This window comes from Zootoca vivipara, chromosome 3 (genome assembly GCF_963506605.1).
Source record: "Zootoca vivipara chromosome 3, rZooViv1.1, whole genome shotgun sequence".
Lineage (NCBI taxonomy): Eukaryota > Metazoa > Chordata > Lepidosauria > Squamata > Lacertidae > Zootoca > Zootoca vivipara.
The window spans coordinates 93,765,953-93,793,370 of NC_083278.1; the positions used below are offsets into that span (position 1 = coordinate 93,765,953).

Here is a 27,418-nt window from a genome sequence, read left to right on the forward strand (position 1 = left end):
TTGGGTTTCAGTAGCACACTGCATCTGTTGTGCATTTTGTTTGTTCTATAGTCCAATCTTTTGAAATGTGAAATAACCCTGAAATAAATTTTATTACCCTGAAATAAAAATCACTTTTTAAGGCTGTTGCAGATCAGTTCCCATTTAAGTGACAATCAGAATCAGAGCAACTTCTTTATATAAATTTATAAGCATGAGTAAAAGTGCAAGTGGTACCAGGAACAGAACTTAGGGCGATTTATCAACAATTAAAAAGACCTTCAACAATACTTCATGCCAAAATTGTTATTCTTTCTTCCTTATACTCTCATCATATTTTGTTTAATAATGGCCCAAACTGGCTTTTCTTCCTCCTGTATACTAACAAGCACTATTAATGTGCTTTCAGTGGGCAGTGAATAGTTGCTGCATGTGGAATATCTCCTGGTTCTAATATGATACGGAATGTAACTCAATCATTGACACTCAATTAAAAATATGTGAACCCTTTTGATTCTCTGAAACTTTTAAAAAAAGCCTTCAACAAACCAAAAGCTGTTTTAAACAATTACTGTACCCAAGTATATCTTTTTTTAAAGATTTTCAATAAAATCTAATGTTCACAGAAAATGTCATAAATGTCAAAATTGCTGTGGGCAGAATAGGTGGATATAGTATTTTCTTGATCTGCTGTAGCAATTTATAGATTTCAGGACGTGGTTTATAAGAATGCTAAATGTTCTGGAATTACAGCTGTTACTGATCAGTGATTGAGCCAGATTTGTGTTATTGCACCATGTTCTTGCTTGTACCTAGAGAGCAGTAAAGCCTCAATATAATAAAAAGCACCTGCATTTTAAATGAAATTTCAATTGAAAAACTTAACAACCCTTCAAATTGCAGAATTTAACGCAGCCCAGTAAAGCTTAAATAACACTTTGCCTCCACAGGCTGAGGGTTTTTGCATTCAAGGTGACTTGATTGTGTCGCATGGCGAAATTATTTACAATTAAGGGATTTCTCTGGAGGGGGCTGCAGAGTATTTGCTGTTCCACAACACCTATGCAGGCATATGGTCGGTCTTTTTCAGTATTCATGGAGGCTCCTGAACCTTTATGATAATTGAATCAGTTAGAGTGCTGAGTGGAGCAAGCATAAAACCTGTTAACCTAAAGGTCAGATCTGTGCATTGTTTATTTATCAGTAGGTGAAAGAGCTAAATCGGCAGCTTCTGTCACAGTCACAGTAAAAAATCACCTGTAATATTAACAGGGAGTAGATAAATTGCAAAAAAGGGATTAGAATGATAAACAGAAGAGAGCAAAATATTGCATATATAACGAGAGTTCCAGCAGTGGTTTTTACTGGGCTATAAAATGCAAAGGCTTGTTAAGACAGCCTTATGGGGGTAATTAGGAGCATGCTCTAGAAAAATGGTAACAGAAGCTAGAACTGTGGTTCTCAATGGCCTTCACAGTTCTGAATTGCCTTCACAAGAATTTAGTTGCCAACACAGTAACACGCCACTATTGATGGTTAGGTATGTGCATTGGTGAGGCAGTTTTGTCTGGACAGCGGACACTTAGGTTCATTGATCCTATTGGCTGTGAAGTTCACTAGCTCACTTTTGACATCTCTTAGCCTAACACATGTCCCAGTACTATTGCTAGTTTAAGGCCATTAGATGATACCCGACAGATCAGACCAACGGTTGTCCAGGAGTGGACAACATTGGTTGTACCATTAGACATGAAGACTCTGGCAGCAGTTGCTTGGGTAAGGAAAGTGATGAAGTATACCCCACAAGTGCCCCAGAAAAACTAGTACAGCCCTTTTTTTGTATGATAGCACAGCAGCCATTTTGGGTGTTATGATCTTGAACAATTTCTCACCGAGTTCTCACTCTAAAAAGCACTTTTTCTGGGGCCACAATCTTGGGTGGCACTGCAAAACATGTGCTCTTGGGCACCTGAAAAAAGTGCATCTTTGGGGCTCTATAATCTTGCTCAAGTAACATGACTCATGCAAGAGCACAGCCAGGAAGATGCACACCCTGGTTTGGGGACTCAGCATGTTGGAGGTATGGGTACTGAAAGACAGAGCTATTGTAACATGGATTCTGATCTGTCCCCTTTAAGCTAATCTGCTCCCCTCATGTTCATTGAGGCATATTGTCCCTTCACCAGTGTTGAAGTAAAATTCAAATGCCAGTCCAATCAACTTCTTTGCATGGAATGGCCAAGGCAGGTTTGTGTGTCTTGCTCTTTGCTTCAGACATCAATTTATCCTGAACTAGCCCTTGGGGTAGGGCACCTTTTTCAGCCTGAGTTATTAATCACCCTTTTCCTCATTTGTGTTACAGAACCAGGTCCTATAGATCCACCACTTCTATTGAATGTTAAATCCAGAGAAGCAACTCTCTCCTGGCAGCATCCATCAAAGCCAAATGGCATCATCACCCACTACAACATTTACCCAAATGGCCAGTTGCACACTACTATTCCAGGAACCAGATCTAAATTCACTGTACATGCCTTGCGCCCTTTCACAGTTTATCACTTTCAAGTAGAAGGTTGTACTTCCAAAGGATGCTCTCTTTCCCCTGAGACAGCGCCCATGAAGACCCTTCCAGATGCACCTGAAGATATCCCCGCTCCAGAGCTCTATTCGGACACACCGACATCTGTGCTAATATCATGGCAGCCGCCTCTTCATCCAAATGGGCAGGTGGAAAACTTTATAATAGAAAGGAGAGTGAAGGGAACGGAACAAGTATCCACAGTTGCTACCTTGCCCTTCAATTATTCAAGGAGTTTCCTGGACCAGAGTGCTGCCCTTAGCCCTTGGGTGAAATATGAGTACAGATTATTGGCAAGTACTTTCAAAGGAGGCATTAACAGTAGTGCATGGGCAGAAGTTATCACCAGGCCCTCGAGACCTGCGGGCATCCAACCTCCCAAGGTGCAAGCATTGGGACCAGATATCGCACAGGTTTGTTGAGTTTCATTTTTGTGAATGCCATTGCACATCACCAGAGGTGAATTCTAGCTTATGTTTAGAGATTTTACTGCAATGCACTGCATACAGTGGGCTGTGTACAAGAGTAGCTTCCATACAACTGCACCAGGACCTGCATACTGTCTCATACCACAGCTACCTTTCCTTGACTTTTTAGTGTTTTGCTGGTGGTCACAAGGATAGCCCAGATATCCTTGTGGTCCCCATGTCTCCCTAATAGGTCTCACTCCAGTTAGCTTACTAGTCATTCCCATATTCCCTATCCCGGACATACTGATGGGTCTGAGACCCTGGGCATGACTGCTGCCTTATTTCATGTGTAGCCACCATGGCAGGAGTGGGGGGATTTGTGTCCCTCCTGATGCTGTTGGGCTACAGCTCCCTTCATGCCTGACTACTGGCCATGCTTGCTGGGGCCGATGGGAGTCCAACATCTAGAGGGACCCAGGTTCCTTGTACATGCCTTATCGTATGCACCACACACTTATTATTTGACTGAGATTCTGTGGTTTAACCCCAAATCAACAGAAATCCAGCCTGTTCCTTATTGACTGAGAGTATGGTCATTTATTGGACTCGGGTGGCACTGTAGTCTAAACCACAGAGCCTAGGGCTTGCTGATCAGAAGGTTGGCGGTTTGAATCCCTAGCAGTTCAAAAGCGTATGAAAGTGCAAGTAGATAAATAGGTACCGCTCCGGTGGGAAGGTAAACGGCATTTCTGTGTGCTGCTCTGTCCCGTTGCTTGGTCCCAGCTCCTGCCAACCTAGCAGTTCGAAAGCATGTCAAAGTGCAAGTAGATAAATACAGCGGGAAGGTAAACGGCGTTTCCGTGTGCTGCACTGGTTCGCCAGAAGCGGCTTTGTCATGCTGGCCACATGACCTGGAAGCTGTACGCCAGCTCCCTCGGCCAATAATGCGAGATGAGCGCTGCATGACTGGACCTAATGGTCAGGGGTCCCTTTACCTTTTCCTAAAGCTGAGTGTGGACAAATGCCAAAGAGAAGTTTCAGCGGAGCAGCCCTGGCAGAGTCCAGCAAGGGCAAACAATAGCCATATCTAAAACAGGCTTGGAGAGTGCTCTCCCACTTGCAGCCCTGAGAGTAATAGTTTGATCTGGAAGCTAGAGAATCTGAAAATAGGAAATAGCGAAGTGCTAGAAAAGCTAAGGAGGGAACCTGAAGTGCTGCATGCAGAAGATATCAGGTGACGGCAGAGGGCAAGGCATAAAAATACATCCAATAGGCCTGAATAACCCAGAGGTTTTATACTACCAACCAACTACAGGGGCTGATGATCCATACCCAAGAAAGTAGCACACAGTCCAGCCTGATTCTGAGGTTACCAACTTAAATAACAGAGTCCCCAAGAATGCATAAATGACCATACACGACTCTGGGGTTGCGGCGCTCATCTCGCTTTATTGGCCGAGGGAGCCGGCGTACAGCTTCCGGGTCATGTGGCCAGCATGACAAAGCCGCTTCTGGCGAACCAGAGCAGCACACGGAAACGCCGTTTACCTTCCCGCTGTATTTATCTACTTGCACTTTGACGTGCTTTCGAACTGCTAGGTTGGCAGGAGCTGGGACCGAGCAACGGGAGCTCACCCTCTCGCGGGGATTCGAACCGCCGACCTTCTGATTGGCAAGCCCTAGGCTCTGTGGTTTAACCCACAGCACCACCCACGTCCCAGGCTGCACTCAGCTTTAGCGTCCCCCAAATTCAGTGAGATGCCACTTCTATACCAGGAAAAAGTCGGGTAGGGAACCTGTGGCCCTCCAGATATTGCCATCCCTGACCATTGGTTATGCAGGCTAGAACTAAAGGGAGCTATAGTTCAATGAGACTCAGAGGGCCACCAGTTGTCCACTCCTGGGTTAGATGTGATAATTTAGTGTTTAACCTCAAACCAACAACATTTCAGCTTATTCCTGTCCTCCCATCTACAATACTGTGTTCTTTATTATGCTGTTGAAATGCTTCCAGTTTTCTCTCACACACCTGAAATACCTGGAATACTACTGTGGGGGCATTTAATTTTAATCCCAGAGCCAGACTAAAATGTGCACGATATAAAAGAGAGAACGAACAAAAAATGAACAGCCCTACCCTTCTAGACATTATTAAAATGCTAATTGCTGCGAGTGTTAAATGTTCTGTGTTTTCAAATATGCGTCAAAACATCTGCTTTGCTTTAAATCTTTAAAGAAGTTAAAATCAATGTGTAAGTTGACTAACTAAGGAAAGAGCAGCCTTAGAGCACTACCTAGGAAATTTTCAATTATTCACATCCTTCATTTGGGAATGAACTCTAGAGGACAGGATAACTACCATTGTTTTGGCTTGCATACAAACTTCATTCAAGGGAAATTAGTGTAACCAAACAAGAGGGATTTTTGTAGCTTAGAAGCCTCTTTTGTGTAAATACACACATGCTTCCATGGATTCAGTCTTGTACTAGTGCCAAAAGGCATCGGTACAGTAGCTTGCTCACTAGAGCACAAAACAAAGGACGTTTGCATAAGTCTAGAGACCAGCCACTTAAATGGTGGCGCATGTAGATACTCAGTTTACGCTAAACAATTTGAATATATGGATAGAAACAAGACAAATGATAAAATCTAGAACCACATTTTGAAATCTTGACAAGCAGGTCTATATCTAAAGTGGTGAAAATGCTGTAGACTTTTTGAAATATATTGCACCCACATCACTACCCAAATGAACTCAACCTGTGGTTGCAAAGGTAAGCATAATATGTAATTTATTATAGACCAGGGTTTATTGTGATGCATGGAAAGAATACTTATATGAAAGTGGGTAGGAATACATCGAAACCATTTGATACAGGCAACTCGCAACTTGTGTGCATTGGACTTACACACATTTAATTTTACATGTTTGACAAAATAAGTAAATAAATAAATAAATAAATAAGGGGGGTGGAAATGGTGGGGAGAGACATTGACAAGCCCACCTGCCATTGAATCCATTGTGTTTTGACTATACAGTGGTGCCTCACTTTACGAATGCCTCGCACAACGAAAAACTCGCTAGACGAAAGAGTTTTGCGTTGCGCGAGGCATTCGTAAGACGACAAAATTTTCTATGACCGCCGCTTCGTCTTATGAAGCGCGACCATAGAAAGTGGCAAAGGAAGATCAGCTGTCAGCGAGGGAAGCTGACAGCTAATCTTCCTTTGCCAGGGGGGGGGGATGGAGCCGAAACGCGGCAGTGCGGCAGCTGCCCATGCCTGTCTTCCCCTTGGCTCGGGGAAGACAGGCGGGGGCAAGCAGCGCCCACTGCGATTCAGCTCCGTCCCCCGCCGCCGCCTCTCGCCTGCCTCCCCCGACACGGAGCGCAACTTCGGAGGTCTCCGAAGTTGCGTTCCGTGTCGGGGGAGGCAGGCGAGAGGCGGCGGTGGGAGAAGGTCTTCCCCCGCCGCCGCCTCTCGCCGCGCACAGCTGGCACGGAGCGCAACTTTGGAGACCTCCAAAGTTGCACTCCGTGTTGGGGGAGGCAGGCAAGGCAGTGGCTGGGAGAAGAGAGCTTCTCCCCCCCCCCCCGCCGCCTTGCACACAGCTGACATCTGACGGGGCTTCGGAGACCTCCTCCGAAGCCCCATTGCATGCCGCTGCCAGTCCCCCAGAGCCTATAGGAACTCATTGATTAAGTTTTAATGCATTCCTATGGGAAACTGGGACTCGCTAGACGAAAAATTCGTTACACGAATTGACCCGTGGAACGAATTAATTTCGTCTAGCGAGGCACCACTGTATGTGATTTTGGGTTTATGTGCTATCCCTGGAATGTAACCCCCACATAAACTGAGTCGCCTGTAGTAAGAAAATAGGAAAATTTGTATATAAGACAATAAGTCATATAACTACAATAAGAGATCAGAATGTGTGCATGTCTGTGTATCAAACTAACTGTATTAAAACCTGATTGAAACATTGGTAATACCTTGTAGAAAAACGAGAATAAAGTGATGGTGATTAAATAATTCTTGCTTAATAAATTGTGGTTTATTAAGCTGAGAATGAACACTTATGTCTGCAGTCTCTGTGCTCTATGTGAGCATGCTTCAGCGCTAAGGGATATTGGATCATTCTGTTCACCTGTTCACCTGAGGTCAGGAACAGAAATCACAGCTGTAGACAAAATGTAAAAAGAGAAGAACATGACAGTGAAAATTATTTAGAAATGATATTTACATTCCCACTATAACAATGGAAAATCTATATATTGTCATTGTTATCATTGTCAATAACTTCAATTACACTTTTAAATGGATATAATCCTGTATATGTTTTATCTCTTCCTGGCTATTGTAATCTGTCTGTGACAGAGCTTGAACTAAAGTTTTGCCCTCCTGTATCCAGTATGCCATATTGGCTCTGTCAATATAGAAAAAGGGGCAATGCAAGAAAAAATGAGTACATGCCCTGCTCACACAGCATCTCGTACCCCTGCAGGGTATAAGTGGCACATATCAGCTGTTGTGGGAACAGAACAGGTGTTGGACAGATGTGCTGATACAGCTCTACACTTTTTCTGTTCTGAGTATTTTAATAGTGAAGAAGCCATTTCATAGCAGCATGTGTCCAGTAGATTCTTCATCCCTTCCAGGTTCCAAATCCACAGGTCTCATACCTTGTATTTGCAACATATGGTGTTCAAGCACAGCAGTGACTTTCTGCATCTGTACACCTTACTTTTTTGTTACATGCTTCTGTTGTAGTATTTTAATTTAAAGCATTGCAGTATTTTTGAATGCATTGTTTTAGAATGATACTGTGATTTAACATTTTTGCAAGTTGCATTGAGTAGTGCATAAATAAATAAATAAATAAATAAATAAATAAATAAATAAATAAATAAATAAATAAATGTACGTGCTGCAGAAATGTGAAATAGATTGTGTAATGCCGTAATAACACGTTAGACAAATGACAATTGAAAGGTAGCCTGCAGAAGATGCTAGAACAGCTTAACTGTTCCACAGATCTCTGGTGCAGATTCTTAGGCCAGAATTATGCTTTATGCCAGACACATAAAGCATAATTCTGGCCTAAACTTTTTACTATGCATGACTTTTCCTCCCTGGATGAGGAAGGCTAAGGACAATCCAGATGTACAAATTGTTTTTCCATTCCCAGCCTTGTCTGCTAGAACCCTGCTTAAGTATACAGGACTTTCCTTATTGATATCCAGAAATGAAGAAATTCTGACTTGGTTTTCATCACAGGATATGATCATATAATCCACCAAGCTACTTAAGCCCCAACACTTTCCCATGTAGAAAATTAGGTACTGACATAAACATATAGCCTTAGCTTCTCAGGAAGATTCTATGAGTGACTCCTAATTCCAGTAATGATTATTTTTCTTTGATTATATGTCCCATTTCCAGAAAATGTATAAAGAAGCAGAATATATTATAAAGAATGACATATTAATTTTTCTTATTTAGTCATAAATCATCATGAATGGTTTTGTGGTATGTAACATTTGAAGAGCTTTGTCATAACATCCCCAGTAGCATACAGCTTTCTTTTACTTGGCTGGAACCTTCATTTTGGCTTGAATGTTTATTCTGGAAGTAGTTAAAAACAGCAGGCCACTTCTACTTCCTTCAACATTTCATTGTCATATGTGCCTGGGAGGTGGCTTTGCATTTTACTCGGTGGGTTACAAATTTTGTACCCTCTACTTTGGCATATCTCAGGCTATACCTTTAAAGCACATTCAAAACATTTTTTTCCTCAAAAAAAAGTCTGGGTACTGTAGTTTATCCCTCAGTGAGTTTACAATTCCCAGCAGTCCTTAACAAACTACAGTGCCTAGTGCCTTGAAGGAAAGCACATTCTTTCCTTCACAGTAAATCTACCCCTACATAGTCCGGTTCCAGCAGATATACATATATATATATATATATATATATATATATATATATATATATATATATATATATCCCTGTGCCTTTTTCTCAGGAAACACTATTCTGCTTAACATGAAAGGTTTTGTCTATGTCAAAAAGAAATGCTTCCCAAGGTTATAGCTGTTTAATGGGAGGGAAATGGCTAATTTCTATCCCTTTAAATTTTGTGGTGGAGAAAATAAGGTGCTTTGATCTTTAAATGACAGCTTCCTTAATCATTATAGTGAATTAGTTAATCTCTCCCAGAAGCTGCCCTATTCTAGCTTCCTCTTGGGCACCCTCTTTCTTAGTCTTCACACCGAGCTTCAAATCAGTGTACTGCTGTTGTCAACACCAAACCATTGAGTGCGCCCTCTTATTTTCATACATTGCTGAACTCTCACCTTAAAGGTCATCCAACTTGGTAAAGAACAGCAGAAACAAGCACTGCAAGATATGTTGTTGTTTGAAATCTGGATTCACAGTGAGGTATTTTTGTTGCACAAGTCAAGAACTTTGTTGTCCTCCCTACACAAGATGATCACTATTCTTTTCTCTACTCTGGAGATATATTGCTTACTATGGCCAGGAGATCCAAAGAACTTCCATGTTTGACTTGCATTTCTTAAGCAGCAGAATCCACCACCTCCCTCATGGCGGATGGCAAGCAACTGGAAAAGATGGAAGCTTAAAAAGCAACTATGAAGTGGCACAATGGTTTTCTTGAACAATAGCAACAAAAGAATAAGCCACAAAGTATGCCTAAGCCCTCAGGTGAACAAAGAAACACGGGAAGCAGCCATATATTGAATCAAATCATTGTTGACTCTGTAATTTCTAGCTCAATATTTTCAACATCGACTGGTAGCCAGGGTCTTCCCTAGCCCTACCTGAAAAGGCCTGAGATTGAACCCAGGAGCTTCTGCATGCAAAGGATGTACTTTACGTAACAGTGAGCTACAGTCATTCCCATAGAAATTAGCATTTTGCATCCAGGCCTGTCATATTAGAGGGCACTTTTATATCTGTTAAAGTCTGACCATGCTAGTCATTGCATCAGCAGATGCATTCATAGAATACATTTTTAAGTTTCTGCTCTCGGGAAATCTGAAAGGTTTCCATTTGCCAAAATAGACTTTCCTACCTGTTCCTTCCTGCTGTTGCACCCTGACTTCTTGGAAGCATGTTCAGTTCTGTAGTATGGTGTTCACTGTAGCATGGGCAATGCAGCTGTAGGGTTGGAGGAAAATCAGCAGAAACAGACATCCAACCCTTTTGCATGAGTGTAAACACCTTCTGGTTGACTCTGCTGGATCCAAACCTGTATGAATTACATTTTTAAATTTTTTTACAGGGTAAGACAAGATAATTACAATAAATGTATAATTACAAGAAAAGTTTTGTTAAGTAAGTGAAGTGCCAAATATACTCAAGCCACATATTGTGAAGGTAGATCCATCTCAACTTAATATCAGTCAATAACACAAGCACATTGCTTTCAAAAATCACTACATACACAGTGTCACCAGTCATTGCAAGGCTGGAAGTTCTGAAGTTGAAGTTAAGGGTGGATCTGTCAATTTTTGTTTTTCTCAGTTACTCATTTTCCATTCTTGAGGCCAGTTCTTCACATTTCTGCAAGAATTAGCAATTCAGAGGGGTTTTTTTAAGTGCATTAAAATTCATCAGCATCTTATTGAAAATTTCTTTGAATATACACAGTTTTGCAAGTAATGGCCCTAATATAATGTCATTTATATGTTATTTCTACTAATATATGCATTTTATACACACATCCCCCCAAATGCACCATTTTGTACACATTGTTTGGTTGAAGAACTGCATCTTAAAATTCAGAGAACTGTGAATTTCAAAGGATAGCTGTGATTCAGTTTTTGTATTCTTTCAGAAAATGGAAACCAGGAAGGTTGGCATTAAAATCCACACCAAATTGAATTTCTTCTACATCCTCACTGTTGGTTGGAACCCAGCATAATGTATCCAGAGGACTTTTTGAGCAGTGCAAAAGCATTTTCTTCTGTGCAGACCTGCAATTGTTTTTCCTTTGCAGGAAGAGTTTTCTGTAGCTAGTATTTCTCCCTCTCTTTCTCTCTCTTTTTTGTAGAGATTGTAGCACACTCCATGCTACAATGGAATAGTTGCTGGTGCCAATTCTGTAACAAGTTCTCTTGGCACACAAGCACTTGCTCTTTGATAGACATGAAAGAGCTACCTGATCGGATTTTGGGCGTCTGCCCTAGAAATGTGGAATGGCTGCAAGGCACTCAAGTAGCATGATTAATTAAGCTTTATTTTAAATGACTCCTGTAGGGGTTGACTAAAGCAGGTGGCTTAATAGAAGAGGGTGTTTGAGAAAGAGTTCTTTTTATACATCTTAAAAATAGCTTCTGTGATGGATGCTAGAAAGAGTAGATCACAGAAAGGCTATAGCCAGTCTTTAACACTCCTTCTAAATGAATGGAGGTTGACATCACAGGACACTTGGCAAATGAGGACAAGGGGGAAAACAGATCTCGTTAATAGCTTTTGCTGTTCACCATCACAAGACACTGAGAAAAATATTTGAGGCTTTGGCGAGTGTGTTTTCTTCCAAGCTGGTTTCACCAATAATAATTAGGTAGAATGAGATGATGTCCAAATAAATCTCCATCCCCAGGTTCTGAAGGAGTCCAGCAAAACAAAAATGATGCTATTAGTGGCATTTTAAAGATACTAAATATATTGTGGCAAAAGCTTTCATGTGCATGAAGTACTGTAGTTGTGCAAGTGTAAGCAGCTTCCTGCAGCCTTGAACCCTGGGACCACAACTCCCACCGGCTCCCGATATCATGACCGATGGCCAGGGATGTTGGAAGATGTAGTACAAAATACCAGGCAGACCCCCAGGCTAGGGAAGGCTGAAGTAGGGGAAGAAAGGTTTCTTTCTTGTTTCTCCTACAAAGTGAAAGCAAGACCTGTGTTCTTAGGTGGGGAATACTTCAGCAGAATGGAACAGTGCTGTATTTTAGTGGCAGGGCAGCTTATTACTAACCAGCACACACACCTGCTACTTTAAGCTTCTGTTCACATCCCGTCCAGTAACATAAAAGCATTACAGTTTTCTGTGGTCTTTCTTGTTTACATCCTCCTTTTACAGTCACCTGATTCTCGGAGAGGAATGGTCAACTGCCACCTTGGGGTTTGAAATATACTCGGAGTCAAGAGTGAATTTCATGCTCTTTATTCAGCTCATAGTCATCAAGGAGGAGAAGAGAAGACGAATGAATCTTTTCCCAAAACCATCTGCTTATATACATTATTTACACAATGGGCCTTGCGTGATTGGCTACTTCAGGGCTACACCTGTGGGCCAATTATATTGTGGATTGACTTTTGCCTGCAGTCTGATTGGCTGCTCCTACAGGCCAATCAGGTAGCAGATTCACTTCTGCCAGCCGCCTGATTGGCTGCTCCAGCAGGCCAATCAGGTTGCGGATTCACTTCCACCTGGAGTTGGATTGGGTAGCTCCCGCTGATTCTGAATCCTATTGTTCTAGGATTCAGCTCAGTACATAACACCCCTCCCCTCTAAGTTCCAGTCCTGCCCGGGAAGTTGCATTCGTAGTCCCCAAGGTCTGCTGGCCGCCTCCGTGTGCGTTGTGGCCTGGGGTGTTCCTTGGTCAGGGGTTCTGGTTCTGGCTCGTGTTCCGAGGCTGCTGGCTGTGCCGGGGCTGTCTGGTCTGGCGCCACTGAACCACTAGGTTGTAGCTCTGGTTCCGGTGTCCTTCCAGCCTCGGGGCGCCCCTCTGTGCCTACTGCTTCTGCTTCCTCTGCCCACCCCTCTCGCTCTACAGGCCTCACTGCCCTGCTGTCCCCTTGGGACCCCTCTGTCCCGCTCTCCTCCCGGGTTCCTCCTGGGAATCGTCGCCGTATCTGGTCGCAGTGGCGGCGCCAACATTGCCCCCCTTCCGTTAGTACCTCGTACGACACGGGACCGGTCACCTTGGTGACTGTGGCGGGTACCCATGCTGGGCCTGCCCCAAAATTCTTTGCATACACTGGGTCCCGGGCCACAAATGTCCGGGGGTTCCTGCCTTTCCCCACCACTACCTCATCCTGAGCTCTGTCGGGGTGAAGTCGGTCCAGTCTAGTTGCAAGGCGCCGGCCCATTAGTAATTCAGCTGGGCTCCGGCCCGTCGTTGTGCTTGGGGTGCTGTGCTGTGCTAGAAGAAATGCGGCAAGGCGGTATTCCCAGTCCCCTTGTGTCATGCGGCGGAGGCTGTCCTTGGTGGTCCGCACCATGCGCTCCGCTTGGCCATTGGTGGCAGGGTGGAATGGTGCTGAGCGGATGTGGCGGATGGCGTTCTGCGCTGTGAAGGTCTGGAACTCCTCTGACGTGAATGCGGTTCCATTGTCCGAGACGAGGGTGTCAGGGAGCCCGTGGGTCGCAAACAGCTTACGTAGTACCCGGATGGCTGCCGCCGTAGAAGTGGATGGTACCAGTGCGACCTCCAGCCATTTGGTGTAGGAATCCACCACTATGAAGAATGTTTTTCCCTGGAAGGGGCCAGCGAAGTCCACGTGCAAGCGTGACCATGGATGTCGGGCGGACTCCCAGGGCTGGACTGGGGCCCTTGGGGGATCCGGGCGGGATTCTTGGCAGGTCTGGCAGTGTTGGACCCAGGCCTCTATCTCTCTGTCAATCCCCGGCCACCACACATAACTCCTGGCAAGGGCCTTCATCCTCACTACCCCTGGGTGTGTCTCGTGTAGGGCTGTGAGGACCCTTTTGCGGAGGGGCTGGGGAACAACAACCCTGCTTCCCCATAACAGGCACCCCTTGTGGGCCGACAGTTCATGTTTGCGGTTTGTGTAGCCAGCGAATTCTGGCCCGGGGCTGCTGCTGGGCCATCCTCGCCACACCCAGTCCAGGACCCGGGAGATGACCCTATCTTTTGTGGAATGGTGCGCAACTTCTTGTGCCTGAATGGGTCGGTCGGGAAGCAGCTCCAGGGTCATAACCTCTTGCGCAGGCGCTGGGTCGGGGCCCGTTTCTGGTAGTGGTAGCCTGCTGAGGGCGTCTGCGTGGCCCATCGCCTTCCCAGGGCGGTGGATTAGTGCATACTGGTAGCCGGCAAGGAAAATTGACCACCTGAGGACACGTGGAGACAACACTTGGGGGGTCTGCTTCTCAGGGGCAAACAGGCCAAGCAACGGCTTGTGGTCAGTCACTATGGTAAAGGGCCGCCCGTACAAGAAATCATGGAATTTTTTTACGCCCTTCACGATTGCCAGACCCTCCTTGTCAATCTGTGAGTAGTTTCGTTCGGCTGCAGCAAGCGTCTGGGAAAAGTATGCCACCGGCACCTCTCTTCCATCCGGGAGTTGGTGTCCCAGGACAGCGCCGATGCCATAGGGAGAGGCGTCGCATGCCAGCACCACTGGCAGCCTCTCGTCGAAGTGTGCTAAGACCGAGTTCGAGACGAGCAAGTCCTTGACTGCCTGGAATGCGGCCCTTTGTCGCTGGCCCCACACCCAAGGGGCCCTTTTATCTAGGAGTCTGTGTAGGGGCTCCGCTACCGCTGCCTTATGGGGAAGGAAGGCATGGTAAAAGTTCAATAGTCCCAAGAATGACTGAAGTTCGGGCTTGCTCTTGGGCGCTGGGGCCTCACAAATGGCCCGTACCTTGTCACCGGTTGGATGGACCCCTTCTGCGTCCACCTTAAATCCCAGAAAGTCCACCTGCGGCACTCCCAGTAAACACTTTTCCCGCTTCACCTTGAGGCCCGCCGTCTGGAAACGGTGCAGGACGGAGCGGAGGCGGTCCTCAAATTCCTCTGGTGTGGGCCCGGCGATCAGTACATCATCGAAGAAGGGGGTGACACCAGGAATCCCTTTAAGGAGAGAGTCCATTAGATTCTGGAATATGCCTGGTGCCACGCTAACGCCAAATTGCAGCCGCTTTACTCTGAATGCCCCTCTGTGCGTCACAATCGTCTGAGCCTCTGCTGTGGCTTCGTCCACAGGCAACTGTTGATACGCTTGGGCCAAGTCCAGTTTGCCAAAGATTTTTGACCCAGCCAGGGTGGCGAGGACATGGCTGACCACTGGCACTGGGTATGCATGGGCCGTGAGAGCCTTGTTTATGGTGCATTTGTAGTCTGCACAGATGCGGACCGAACCGTTAGGCTTGACGGGTGTGACAATTGGAGTTTCCCAGGGGGCGTTGGGCACCGGCTCCAGCACTCCTTGCTCCACGAGCCGGTCCAATTCCTCGTCTATGCGGGGTTTCAGGGCAAACGGGACCCGGCGGGCCTTGTGCCTGATGGGTCGTACAGCGGGGTCTAGCTGTAGGGCAATGGGGGGTCCTGTATATCGTCCCAATGCCCCATCGAAAACCCCTGGAAACTCTTTGCATATGGCGTCCACGTCCACTTGTAAGCTAGTGCGGTTCACCCCGGTAATGGCTAGCCCCAGAGGTCCAAACCATGCCAGTCCCAGTAAGCTAACGTAGGGGCCCTTAACTACCAGCAAGTCCAATTGTTGCTTTCGCCCTCGATATTGCACCCTGAAGGTCCCCACCCCCATAGTAGGGACCTTACGTTTCTGGAAGTCCCGGAGGGTGAATGGGGCCGGCCTTAGTTTGGGACCCCCATTAGGGCACAGTTCCCTTAATGTTCGGGCCGAGATTATGGATAGAGTTGAACCCGTGTCCAGCTCCATGCGGCATGGGGCTCCCTCTATCTGTACCTCTATATAAATTTTCTCTGTGCTGGGATGGGGCAACTGGAATACCTGGTAGTCCGTGATCTCCGTCGAGTTGCCTTGGTGCATGGTGCCGTGTGACCTGGGGCTCCTGGGTCGGTCATCTGATGCTTGTCGACGGGTGAGTCGAGCCCGACACACCCGGGCGATGTGTCCCAATTTTCTGCACTGCCTGCACTCTGCGTTGCGGAAACGACAGGTCCTCCTCTCGTGGTTCTCCCTGCAGCTTGCACAGTTCCCTCCTTCTCGTCGAGGCTGCTGTGGTGTGTGTGCTGCTTGAGTGCGCCGCTGTACTCGGTGTACTTCCTCCCTGTCAGATTCGGATTCGTCGGTGAGGTCTTCGTGGTAGACCCTCGGTTGGGATGGCGGGGCCGGTCGTGCCTCTTGCGTTGACCTCTCGGCGGCTTCGGTTGCCAGGGCTTCCTCCAGAGCAATCTGGAACGTGAGGTCTTTTTTGGCGTAGAGGCGTCGTTGCAACATCTCGTCCCTCAGGCCACCGACGAGGTGGTCACGAAGCATGTTCTCCAATTCTGAGAAGTTGCATAACCGGGCGGCTTGGCGGAGGGAGGTCACAAACCCAGTTATGGTTTCCCCCGGGGCTTGCCGTTTTGCGTAGAAGGCATTTCGGCAAGCTACCACCGAGGGCTGTGGTGAGAAGTGCTCCTTCAGCCGTTCCATTATTGTTTTGTAAGAGACGGTAGCGACATCTCTAGGTGCAAGGAGAGCCCGGGCAATTTCAAACGTCTCCTCTCCACAGACGCTGAAGAATGTCGCCCTCTTCATGGCATCGTTGGTGACTTCTTTCGCTTGCAGGAGGAAGTTGAAACGGGCGGCGTACCCTTCCCAGTCTCCTGATGCTGGTTTGAATGGCGAGAAGCTGCTGTCGGTTGCCATTCTGGGTTCCTTGGGTCCTGGAGCTGAAGCCTGGATGCACGGTGCGATGCAGCGGTGCAGCAGGTGGCGGTGCTGCGGTGCAGTGTGTGGTGGCGGTCAGCTCAGCAGGATCCCATCCTCGTCGCCAGTGAAATATACTCGGAGTCAAGAGTGAATTTCATGCTCTTTATTCAGCTCATAGTCATCAAGGAGGAGAAGAGAAGACGAATGAATCTTTTCCCAAAACCATCTGCTTATATACATTATTTACACAATGGGCCTTGCGTGATTGGCTACTTCAGGGCTACACCTGTGGGCCAATTATATTGTGGATTGACTTTTGCCTGCAGTCTGATTGGCTGCTCCTACAGGCCAATCAGGTAGCAGATTCACTTCTGCCAGCCGCCTGATTGGCTGCTCCAGCAGGCCAATCAGGTTGCGGATTCACTTCCACCTGGAGTTGGATTGGGTAGCTCCCGCTGATTCTGAATCCTATTGTTCTAGGATTCAGCTCAGTACATAACAGGGTTTTACATCAGTTGTGCATTGTAATACATGTAAGGTGTAGCAGGAAGAAATATCTTTTCTTTCATGTTGTAAATTACAGCATAATATTGCCTTGCTTGGATGATTTTACACTGTTTCATTAGGGAGGATGAAGATAATGCAAATAACTAGGAAGGATTCAGTTCTGCCTCCCCCTAGCTTTAGATTTGTTTTTGTGTGGTGCTTTTGTCATTTACTTTCATGTTGTGAGTTAGGAGTAACAAAAAAAACCTGAATAGGAATTTTTAAGCCTTGCCAGAGTGAAATCTTTTCCATGATGATAGGCTACTGTTAAGCTGTTCCTGCTCCTGTGATTTAAAAGATGCATTTAACAATGTTTTCTTTAATACTGTTCCAAGTTCTTTTTACCCAAGACCTTCAGTGTTCCTAAAAAAATTATGTTGCTAGGTGCCTTACAAGTATCACAGTCTAAAAATTTAATGAGTTCTTAACATCTGGCCTGTTTATACATTGGTATATTTTCGACTGTGAAATTACTGATCTAAGAGTGGTCAGTCAATAATTGTTTGAGGACTAGGGGAAAGATCTTTGATAATTCTGTTATGATTTTATTTATTTTATAGCACTCACATTTTACCAGCTGATTGACATTAACATACTCTTTAAAGCAAGGATGGGAAATCTGAGGTCCTGTGGCTGTAGCTGGACTCCAGTTCCTATCAACCCCAGTGAGCATGGCCAATGGTCAGGGATAATGGGAAATGAAGTCCAGCAACATATTCAATTTAATTATAAATATTTCTTTTATAATTTACAAAGGTATGTAAATTATAAATGAAACATTGAGTATAAAATACTCAGACTTTGCCCTCCTACTTTGTACTAACATATTTCTAAATATTGTTCATATGTGGCCCTTAATAATACTGTAATAGATAATCTTAATTATTTTAGTTGGTTAGTGTCTGACATTACCCATAGGTAATGCCAGTAAATTGTTTAATTATTAATCATGTGATTAATGATTTGTTAATATTATTTTTATTAAGGCTAGTCTGTTTAAATATTCTGTATAGCGGAAGAATGGTTAATACAATAATGTTGATTTAAAGAATTTAAAAGGATGAAGGAAAGTATATAGCATATGGATGAATAAAAGCATATTCCACTGCCCATCTCTGTGTTTGATCTTTCAAATAATGAACAACTATGTTCCCTTTGTTTCACATTTTACTATGGGGAGGTCTGTGTCTTATGCAGTCCAAAATAGACGCCACCCTATGGAGTCTATTTTAAATCTGTACACCCTAATGGCTGCTCTCTATAGGGAGGCACACATGCCCACTCCATACATTGAATGAATACACAGAGAGTGATCATAGGGTCACATGGACTAGCCCCACCCATGGCCGTTGTTATGCGCTTTGCCAGTGCTTCCCTGATTAATGTTGCCTGGAGGAGATATCCATGTGAACAGATGTACATGTAGAGAACTATTACATATTAGGAGGAATTAGGAGGAATCCTAACATGGCAGTGTGGGTGGGGCTAGACCATGCAGCCTCTTGGTGAAGAGAAGGTGCTGCTGGTATTCTCCCACCCTTGTTCCTGATGTCGATCTTTATTTCTGCCTTGTTCCTGATGTAGATCTTCACCAACCCCTTCTTCCCTGGTGGGGAGGGTGTTATTTTGTGGTTTGCTTCAGGTGCCAGAATGACTTGGTGATAGTATGCTAAGATCCATGAACTGCTGACAATTCTTCTTCTCATTTTTTTTTAACATGGCCATATAATGTGAAATAGAGACCTGAAAATAATTGGAAGCAAATGCCTAGAATAAGCCATATCAGAAGAAAACATTGCTGTCAGAGCTGTGCTAATTTGAGAGTTGTTTTTTGTAAAAAAAAATTCTTGTAAAATTCTCTTTCTTTAAATAAAAAAAAACTTTATTTTTTCCCCAGGTTTCCTGGAAGGCTCCTTTCATACTGAATGGAGAAATACTTAGTTATGAGATCCGCATGCCAGACCCTCGAATCACCCTTACCAGCAACTTATCATCTTCAATGAACCACGTAGTAACCAATCTGATCCCTTTCACAAACTATTCAGTCACCATAGTGGCTTGCTCTGGTGGCGGTGACTACATTGGAGGATGCACAGAAAGTCTGGCTACATACGTGATGACTCATCCAACCCTCCCCCAAGGCATTAGTCCATTGTCTGTGACTCCAATCAGTGAATCATTTATTGCGGTTTCCTGGCAACCACCATCCAGGCCCAATGGGCCCCACATAAGGTAATGTAAATAGCAACATATGCAACTTAATGAAAATATGGGTCTCTACATATGCCCAGAGATATTGTTTTTAAGCTGTGGTCTCAGGAACCCTAGGGTTCTTTGGACGGTTTCCAGGGTTTCCTGAAGTAAAATGTTCCATAATGGCAGAGAAGACTGCTGGCCCACCACAGGACCAGGGAGATGTTGAGTATTTCTGTAGGATATTTTCTCATCATTGGAGGACTGGTAGGCTTCTCCAGTCCTGCCAACCTAGCAGTTCGAAAGAATGTCAAAGTGCAAGTAGATTAATGGTGTTTCTGTGTGCTGCTCTGGTTCACCAGAAACGGCTTAGTCATGCTGGCCACATGACCTGGAAGCTGTACACCGGCTCCCTCGGCCAATAAAGTGAGATGAGTGCTGCAACCCCAGAGTCGGTCAAGACTGGACCTAATGGTCAGGGGTCCCTTTACCTTTAGACTTCTCCAGGGCCCTGAAATGCTTCCCAATATAATCCACAAGGTGTTCTGTGGCAGACAGATCAGCATGGAACAGATTGTAGTTCTAGATTTGTGCACTATGAAAGCAGAATTCCCATTTGTGTGTTATCTGAGACCATTCTTTTTTGCGATGTGTTTTCTGTCCTTAAGATGGTTCCATATTTTTCTGGAAGTTCAGCCACCTTCACTTAGATCCCAAAGTCTTTTGTTTTGGGTTGATGTTGGCCAACATAATGGAGCAAGAAAGAGAGCTGATAGAAAATGCAGGTGCAGAAGAGTTTGCCAACGCACCACATGTCTGTAGAATCAAAGTTTCAATCTTTCTATACTGGCTGTCTTGGACCTTCCTGCTCCTATCTACAAAGCAGTTCTTCCGGTGTAGCCCTGGAATGACCCTCTGGACTTCAGAAAAAAGGAAATTATACATATGTTATGAGATCTTATTCTCTTTCTTGCTTAATATGTAACTATGAGACATTCCAGCAGACTAATTGCATGCATTGCAGAATAATGAAATAGTTAGGTTTGGGAAGCAATCTACATTTCTGTATATATTTACAGCATGATTCTCTCACCACTGGTAAGAGAAGAAACACAACATAAGCTGCACCTGAAAACTTCATTTTCTTCATGGTGTGCCATGCTGCTTCCAACCAGAACAACCACTGAAGCAGTTGCTCAGCACAATGTGTTGGGGAGAGGAGAGGATAGGGCACCTGCCACCAGTGGAGGCGATTTGTACGCAGTCACTATCCAATGCTTTAAAAGATTGTGATATTTCTCATGGCTTCTACATCAAATTACAGAGAGACCAACCAGAACTAAATAATTCTGCGGGTTTCAGGAGGCGGGGAGGAGAGGATGGTTCTGTTGACATTGATAAACTAATAACATTGAAATGGTTCCTATGATGTGAAGACAGCAGTATATTTTGGTGGTGTTAACTTTGGGATTCAGTTTCTCTTGGGATAGAGGTGAAATTTATACAAAGAGAAACAAACTTGCAATCCACAAATGAGTTGAAATTTGAATACTTGAGCTTGAGTCCCTTTACTATATTTGATTTCAACCAAAACATTGGTCTGTTGACTGTAATAAACTGGTGGTGGTGGTGATGAACTGAATCACTATAACAAAGATATATTCAAAGCACAATCCACAGCTTATTTATTTCATTGTCATTCCTAAATACCGTAGCCTAATCTAAATGTGTTCCAATGCAACAATTGTCTATTAGTGTTTTATCTCTGAATTTTATACAGTGCTGTGTATGTGCAGTTTACTGTAGTTTTAAGTTCCTTCAGTTCCTTAATCTACATTGCCAGTGTTCACGTGTGCATTGATTAATTACAGCAAAACAAATATTTGAATGTAACCATACATATAACTGTATCGAGATTATCTGTGGGTGGAGTTTTAATACCAATGCATGTGTGTATCTGAGTGCCTTAATGAAGCAATCCAAAAAAACAAACTGTGTGTGTTGAGATTGTACCTATTTTATTTATTTATTTATTAGTTAGTTAGTTACATTTCTTCCCTTCCTCCATGAAGGGTGCCCAGAGCTATTAACAACCTAAAATCAAATAAAACAATATACAGTAATGAAAGTTACATTGATAAGACTAACAATACCTGTCCCCTTCTGAAGGCATGATCAAATAAGGGCATATTCAGATGCCTCCTGGGAGGTCTACCCTGGGAGGGAATTTCAGAGCAGAGTGTATTCCCACTCTCTGCAGCAAACGGACTGAAATAAGGGCTTTGTAAGTTGTAGGTTGCGGCATATGCAGAATGGCACTCCTTCAAGTACTTGAGTCCCAAATAATTTAGGGGGTTGCACACTAGTACTAACGCTTTGAATTGTTCCTGGTATCTCACTGGCAGCCAGGGCAGCAGTCTTAAAATGAGAGTGATGTGCTTCCTGTGACAACACCACTCACCATTCTACATTATGCACTGGCTGCATCTTCTAGATCATCTTCAAGGGCAGCTCCAGAATGCATTGTAGTAATTTGTATGGAAAGTTATCAAAGCATGAATTATTGTGGCCAGATTATATTGGTTCAGGAACAGTCCTAGCTGAAGAACCTGCTGTAACTGGGCATAGGCATTATTTGCCACTGGAACAACCAGTGCTTCAGGTGACAGTTTCGCATCAATGACTACCCCAGACCTTGAACCTTCTCCTTCAGACATGTCAGCTCTCTAGAGAACTATTCACTCACGAACCCCCCCCCCCCATTTTATCCATCTCAGTTTATTGCCTTTAGACCAATAAAGGTTGGCTCACCACTGTACAACCTCTTTCAATTCTGGGGGGATGGAGAGGTAGAGATACAGTTGCGTCATTTTCTGTGATGTTTTCCAAAGATGCAAGTGTGCCTTAGTAAAACACTGCACGAGACAAATCTTGGCGCGATCATGCATACCATCACGTCAAGCCTGCTTTTGTTGCGTTGTTTTATCAATGGCCCTGTATGCATTGGTAAAACCAAACTGTGCATGGTACAATCCTAGAATTTATTTTATAAATTCGCTTAAATTTAATCAGAAATCAGGAGGAACAAGTCAGAGCTTCCATTCTCCCATTCACTCTTCCAGTCAGTCAGCTAGCTGTATATTTCTACAAGATACTCCATTCCTATAACCCCTGTTTTGCTATCTCACACCATACACAATGGTTATTGAACACACTCAGTCCTGATTATGGGCTCTTAGACTTCTGCCCTCACCAATATTTTCGTACAGGTCAGGGGTATGAGTCTGCTGATACCTCTATCTTGTCTGTGGGTGCTGTCTTTTTTGCTACTGACACTCACTGGTATTCACCTTGGAACATCAAGAATAAAGGTAGTGATGGTTACAATAGGGCCAAGAGAATTCCTGAAACAAGTAAGGCACATCCCCAAAGGTGATTGGTTTCAAGCCTGTTTGTCACAACTCTCAGTCAAAATTAGCTTCCAGAAATTTTTGGAAGCCGTTGTAATTAAACCAATTCTATCCAGTTTAAATTTGCATTGTGGATATAGCTTCAACTGTGAATTCAATTGTACAGATTCCATTGAGCTTTTCTTCCTTAATGTGCTGTACTAAATTTAAGTTCAAATCCCCACGACGGGGTGAGTTCCCGTTGCTCTGTCCCACCTCCTGCCCACCTAACAGTTCGAAAGCACGTCAAAGTGCAAGTAGATAAATAGGTACCACTCTGCCGGGAAGGTAAACGGCGTTTCCGTGTGCTGCCCTGGTTCGCCAGAAGCAGCTTAGTCATGCTGGCCACATGACTGCGAACAAATGCCGGCTCCCTCGGCCAGTAAAGTGAGATGAGCGCCGCAACCCCAGAGTCGTCCGCAACTGGACCTAACAGTCAGGGGTACCTTTACCTTTATCCTGAAAGGTTATGCAAATGTTTAATGTTATAAATCATTAAATACTCTCAGATTCTTTTTTCTAATAAAAGAAGTGTTGTAAAACATATCGTCATCCGTTTTGAAATGAATTAGGTAAGTTACAAAAAGTGTCAAATCCTGAAACGTTTTTTTTAAAAAAACTTTAGTTGTAAAAACAAAATAGTGTGTGACTTTTAAAAGCAACCTGATTTTTGTGTAATAACATTAGTTGAGATAATCCCAGCGTTCTGCTTGTCTTTTGTGTTAGATATGAGCTCCTGAGACGTAAAATCCAGCAGCCACTTGCATCAAATCCCCCTGAAGATTTAAATCTCTGGCACAATATTTACTCAGGAACTCAGTGGTTTTATGAAGATAAGGGTCTTAGCAGGTGAGATTACAAAAACTATAAAAACAAATGCTGGCATTTTGTATAGTCTATGCTTAATAGTTCAAAGTGTTGCTCGTGTCTCTGTGTTGTGAACATGTTAATTATGTAATGAAATATTTTCTGTCACCTCCTTTGGCATTTGCCATTATTAACACACCTGGGTTTTTGCTGTTTTGTGACTCCTGCATGTTGCATGCAATTTTTGTTCTGTTTTAAAGAGAGCACCTGAAAAGCAAGATTTGAACTACAGTACCAGGGTAGAAGGCAAGCCATTTACACGTATTTAATTTTAAAGTCAAATCATACAAGCACCAGCTTATACATTGGCATGCAGGGCATCTGCACAGCAGGGATCTGCACTGTAAATTAGTGATGTGTTTGCCTAGGAAACAAGGCTAGCCTAAGGCATTTGCTGCCTGAGGTGAAGGACAAGATGGTAGCCCCTTCCATTCTAAGTGGACTGGTAGCTCAGTCTTCAACACTGATGACAGGAGAGTGTTCTCCACCACACCTGAGGACAGCTGGCTAGCTCAAGGGTTAAAGGACAGGCTTTATGACACAAATAGCTGATACCCAGTAGAGGGGAACAGTTGAAGTGCTCAGAGGGAACAGCCTGGGGAGGGGGCTGCCATTAGGGATGTTGGAGAATTCTAACAAAAAATGAAATGGAAGTGGAAATTGCCTATGTTAGTTTATTAGTCCTGTGTTCAGAACGGAAATCAGTAAATGAATATGATCAGTATACACTGTTGTTCCTTTTATTCTGCAAATGATATTTCCTTTGCATTGAGAGGGAATAACTAACGACAATGTATGTAATTAATTGCATAAATCAGGGGAAACAAAATTTAAAAAATCCTTCCAGTAGCACCTTAGAGACCAGCTAAGTTCTTCAGATGCATGCACACGAAAGCTCATACCAATAACAAACTTAGCTGGTCTCTAAGGTGCTACTGGAAGGAATTGTTTTTTTATTTTGTTTCGACTACAGCAGACCAACATGGCTACCTACCTGTAACTATAAATTATGGGAGTAACCTAATTTTGCCATAACATTCAGTGAGAGGAATAACATAGGGTGGAATTCAACAATGTGCAAATATTATGCCAGTCAAGGCATAATTTCCAATAGGAGCCCAACATTGGGGCTTACCAACCCTTATTATCATGCCTTTTATCCACCTCCATATAGCACCCCATCTTCTTTTGGCATTGTAAGGAAAAGATTCAGATATCCACTTCTTTCCCTACATATGACCAAATGCTGCTGGGATTGAAGTGAATTGGAGGTGGAACCCCAGAAGGGAAGGAGAAATTAAAATGCCCTCTGTGCCAGTTTTCAGTTGGAGATTGTTCTCTTAGAGGCAAGTTTAGGCTGCAAGCAAAAAAGAGAACATTAACATCACGTATCATTTGAGCATCAGCAATACTGAACAAGAGTCTCTGAAAGACAGCTAGATGTAGAGAAGATTATCCATGGGCAGGACGTTTGAGAACAGTGTCGTAAGATAAATTTGCAGTCATTTTGTCGTTTGTGTATCCAGAAGGAAATCTCACTGTAGGAAATACAGATGACTCTGGAGTAAGTTTGAGGAGGTTAATGAGCATAGGGAGGAAGGGGAGGATTAATTGATAGTCTGGGAATGGTGGGAGTACTGTAGACTGGCTGCCGCTACAAGGATGAAGTGAAGTTTGAAAGAATATGAGTCAAAGTACAAAGTAGATTAAGCATGCTTTTTTGTTACGAGTGCAACTCTTTTACCACCACCACCCCAAAAGGAAAGAAAAATGAATGCATCCACCTCTCCACTTTCTTTTCTCCAAAAATTGCAGATGGCTGGGGGTGGGGGCATTATCCTGATTAGGATTGCAGTTTATTGGAGCAGGCTTTCAGTCACTCCCCACAATTCCATTTTCGCACCAAAAGGTAACCTTGAGGATGCTATCTGCCCCAAAGGTGCTATTTGTCATGCACAATTCCACATCCACTGAGTATCTGGATGGGAAGGAGTGGAGTTCTAATTCCTATGTGTACAACTTTTATATGTTTAGGCTCTGACCCTTTACCTCTGGTTGTGTTTGAAAGGGATTAAAGGGGAGAAGGGGTTTTCTCTGGTTATAACTTTTTTTTTTAAATACAGTATTTAGATGAGGCTATCTGTCAGAGGGCCTGGTATGGCTACTCTAGAGTAACGACTCCAGCATGGTCTTTTAAGGCTTTTATTAAGTGCTGATTATTTACAGTGTTCAGAGCAGTAAAAATGCATCCTTAAGGTGAGGTGTCAGAACTCCCGAATGGCGATTGGCGCGTTTTCTTCCAGCACCACAACTTTGGCAGACCCAACCTCTTCCCCCTACGTTTGCGTCGCAATTCGGGAGTTGGGGGGATTGGCCTCCCCCCCCGTGCGTCCAACTTCCTGTCCCACCTGAGGCATGGGCTCCACAACCCTGCCTGAGCCTCGGACACCACTTCCTGACTCTCCGCTGGAGGCAGAGCTCTCCTTACTCTCTCCAGTGCTTGGTGATGGGCTGGAACTTAAGATGGGAGGGACTTCCCTGTATCCCTTGTCCCTCACATCCACCCCCCTCCCAGGCTCCTCTCTCCCCCTCCCTAGTGGCTCTCTGCTTGCTGGGGACGAGTGAAATCCCAAGAAGTCAGTGGCATCCGAGCCTGTGGGTGTGAAAATTTCCCCCCAATCCGGCGATCTCTCTCCTTCCCCCTGAGAAGACGGAAATCCCAAGAAGTCAGTGGCATCAGAGCTGGTGGGAGTAAAAATGTTCTGCCAGTCCTCTCCTGCCTCTGACGTCGTCGACCTCGGTGAAACCCACACCTCTTCTTCCGTGTCCTCAAATTCCGCTTCCCATCTCCATGGGGAGCTGCTGCCTGCTATCCCTTCCTCCTGCTCCTCCCCCTCTCCCTCCCTTTCCATGTGCCAGGGCTTGGGCCTGTGGGGGAACAGGGCGTGGAACTCTTCCACTAAAAATTCCTCAGGGACTTCCGTGGCCGGTATCCACTCATTGTGGGATGGCGGAGTGTCCTCCCATGCTATCAGGTACTCCAGCCCTCTCACCCCTCTCCTTGAGTCTAAAATCTCAGTTGCCTCATTGAGCTGTCGGGCGTTTCCCGTCTCCCCCCCTCCCTCTGGAGGTTGATCGCTGTCCCTGAACCTGGTACTTTCCCTGTACGGCGACAGCAGTGATCTATGAAACACTGGGTGCACTCTCATGTCCTCCGGCAGTGCTAGCCTGAAGGCTACCGGGTTGACCTGTTGCGTGACCGTGAAGGGGCCCAGCCTCCTGGGTGCTAACTTTTTGCATCGCCCCCTGGTGGGAAGACCTTCCGAGGATAACCAAACCTTGTCCCCCACCCTGATGACCTCTCCCGGCCGCCTGTGGCGATCTGCCCCCTTCTTGTACGCTTCCTTGGCCCTCTCCAAGTGTTCTCGGAGCTGCTGGTGCACCGTCTCCAGGTCCTCTGCCCAATCCTCTGCCTGTGGGCCCTCTTCCTCCTCCTCCCCCTCCCTCTCCGGGAAAGATCTGAGGTCGCGCCCGTAATTGGCCTTAAAGGGCGACACCCCTGTGGAGACGTGCACCGCATTGTTGTAGGCAAATTCTGCTAGTGGCAGGCGATCCACCCAGTCCGTTTGCCTCTGGCTGACGTAACATCTCAGGTACTGCTGCAGAATGGCGTTGACCCGCTCCGCCTGTCCATTGGTCTGCGGGTGCCGAGCCGTCGACAAGCTGACCTCCACCTGCAGGAGGTTCATTAGCCGTCGCCAGAACCTGGAAACAAATTGGCGG

The 27,418-nt window shown here is 44.9% G+C and overlaps 1 protein-coding gene across 1 annotated transcript in view; it reads left to right on the forward strand.

Moving 5' to 3' along the window:
* USH2A (usherin) overlaps window positions 1-27,418 on the forward strand; it is a 452,818-nt gene that overhangs the window by 286,389 nt on the left and 139,011 nt on the right. Inside the window, exons 42-44 of the mRNA XM_060273280.1 lie at window positions 2,342-2,970; window positions 19,024-19,358; window positions 23,495-23,617. Of these exons, the coding sequence (XP_060129263.1) occupies window positions 2,342-2,970; window positions 19,024-19,358; window positions 23,495-23,617 (1,087 nt within the window). The remainder of the gene's footprint in view (window positions 1-2,341; window positions 2,971-19,023; window positions 19,359-23,494; window positions 23,618-27,418) is intronic.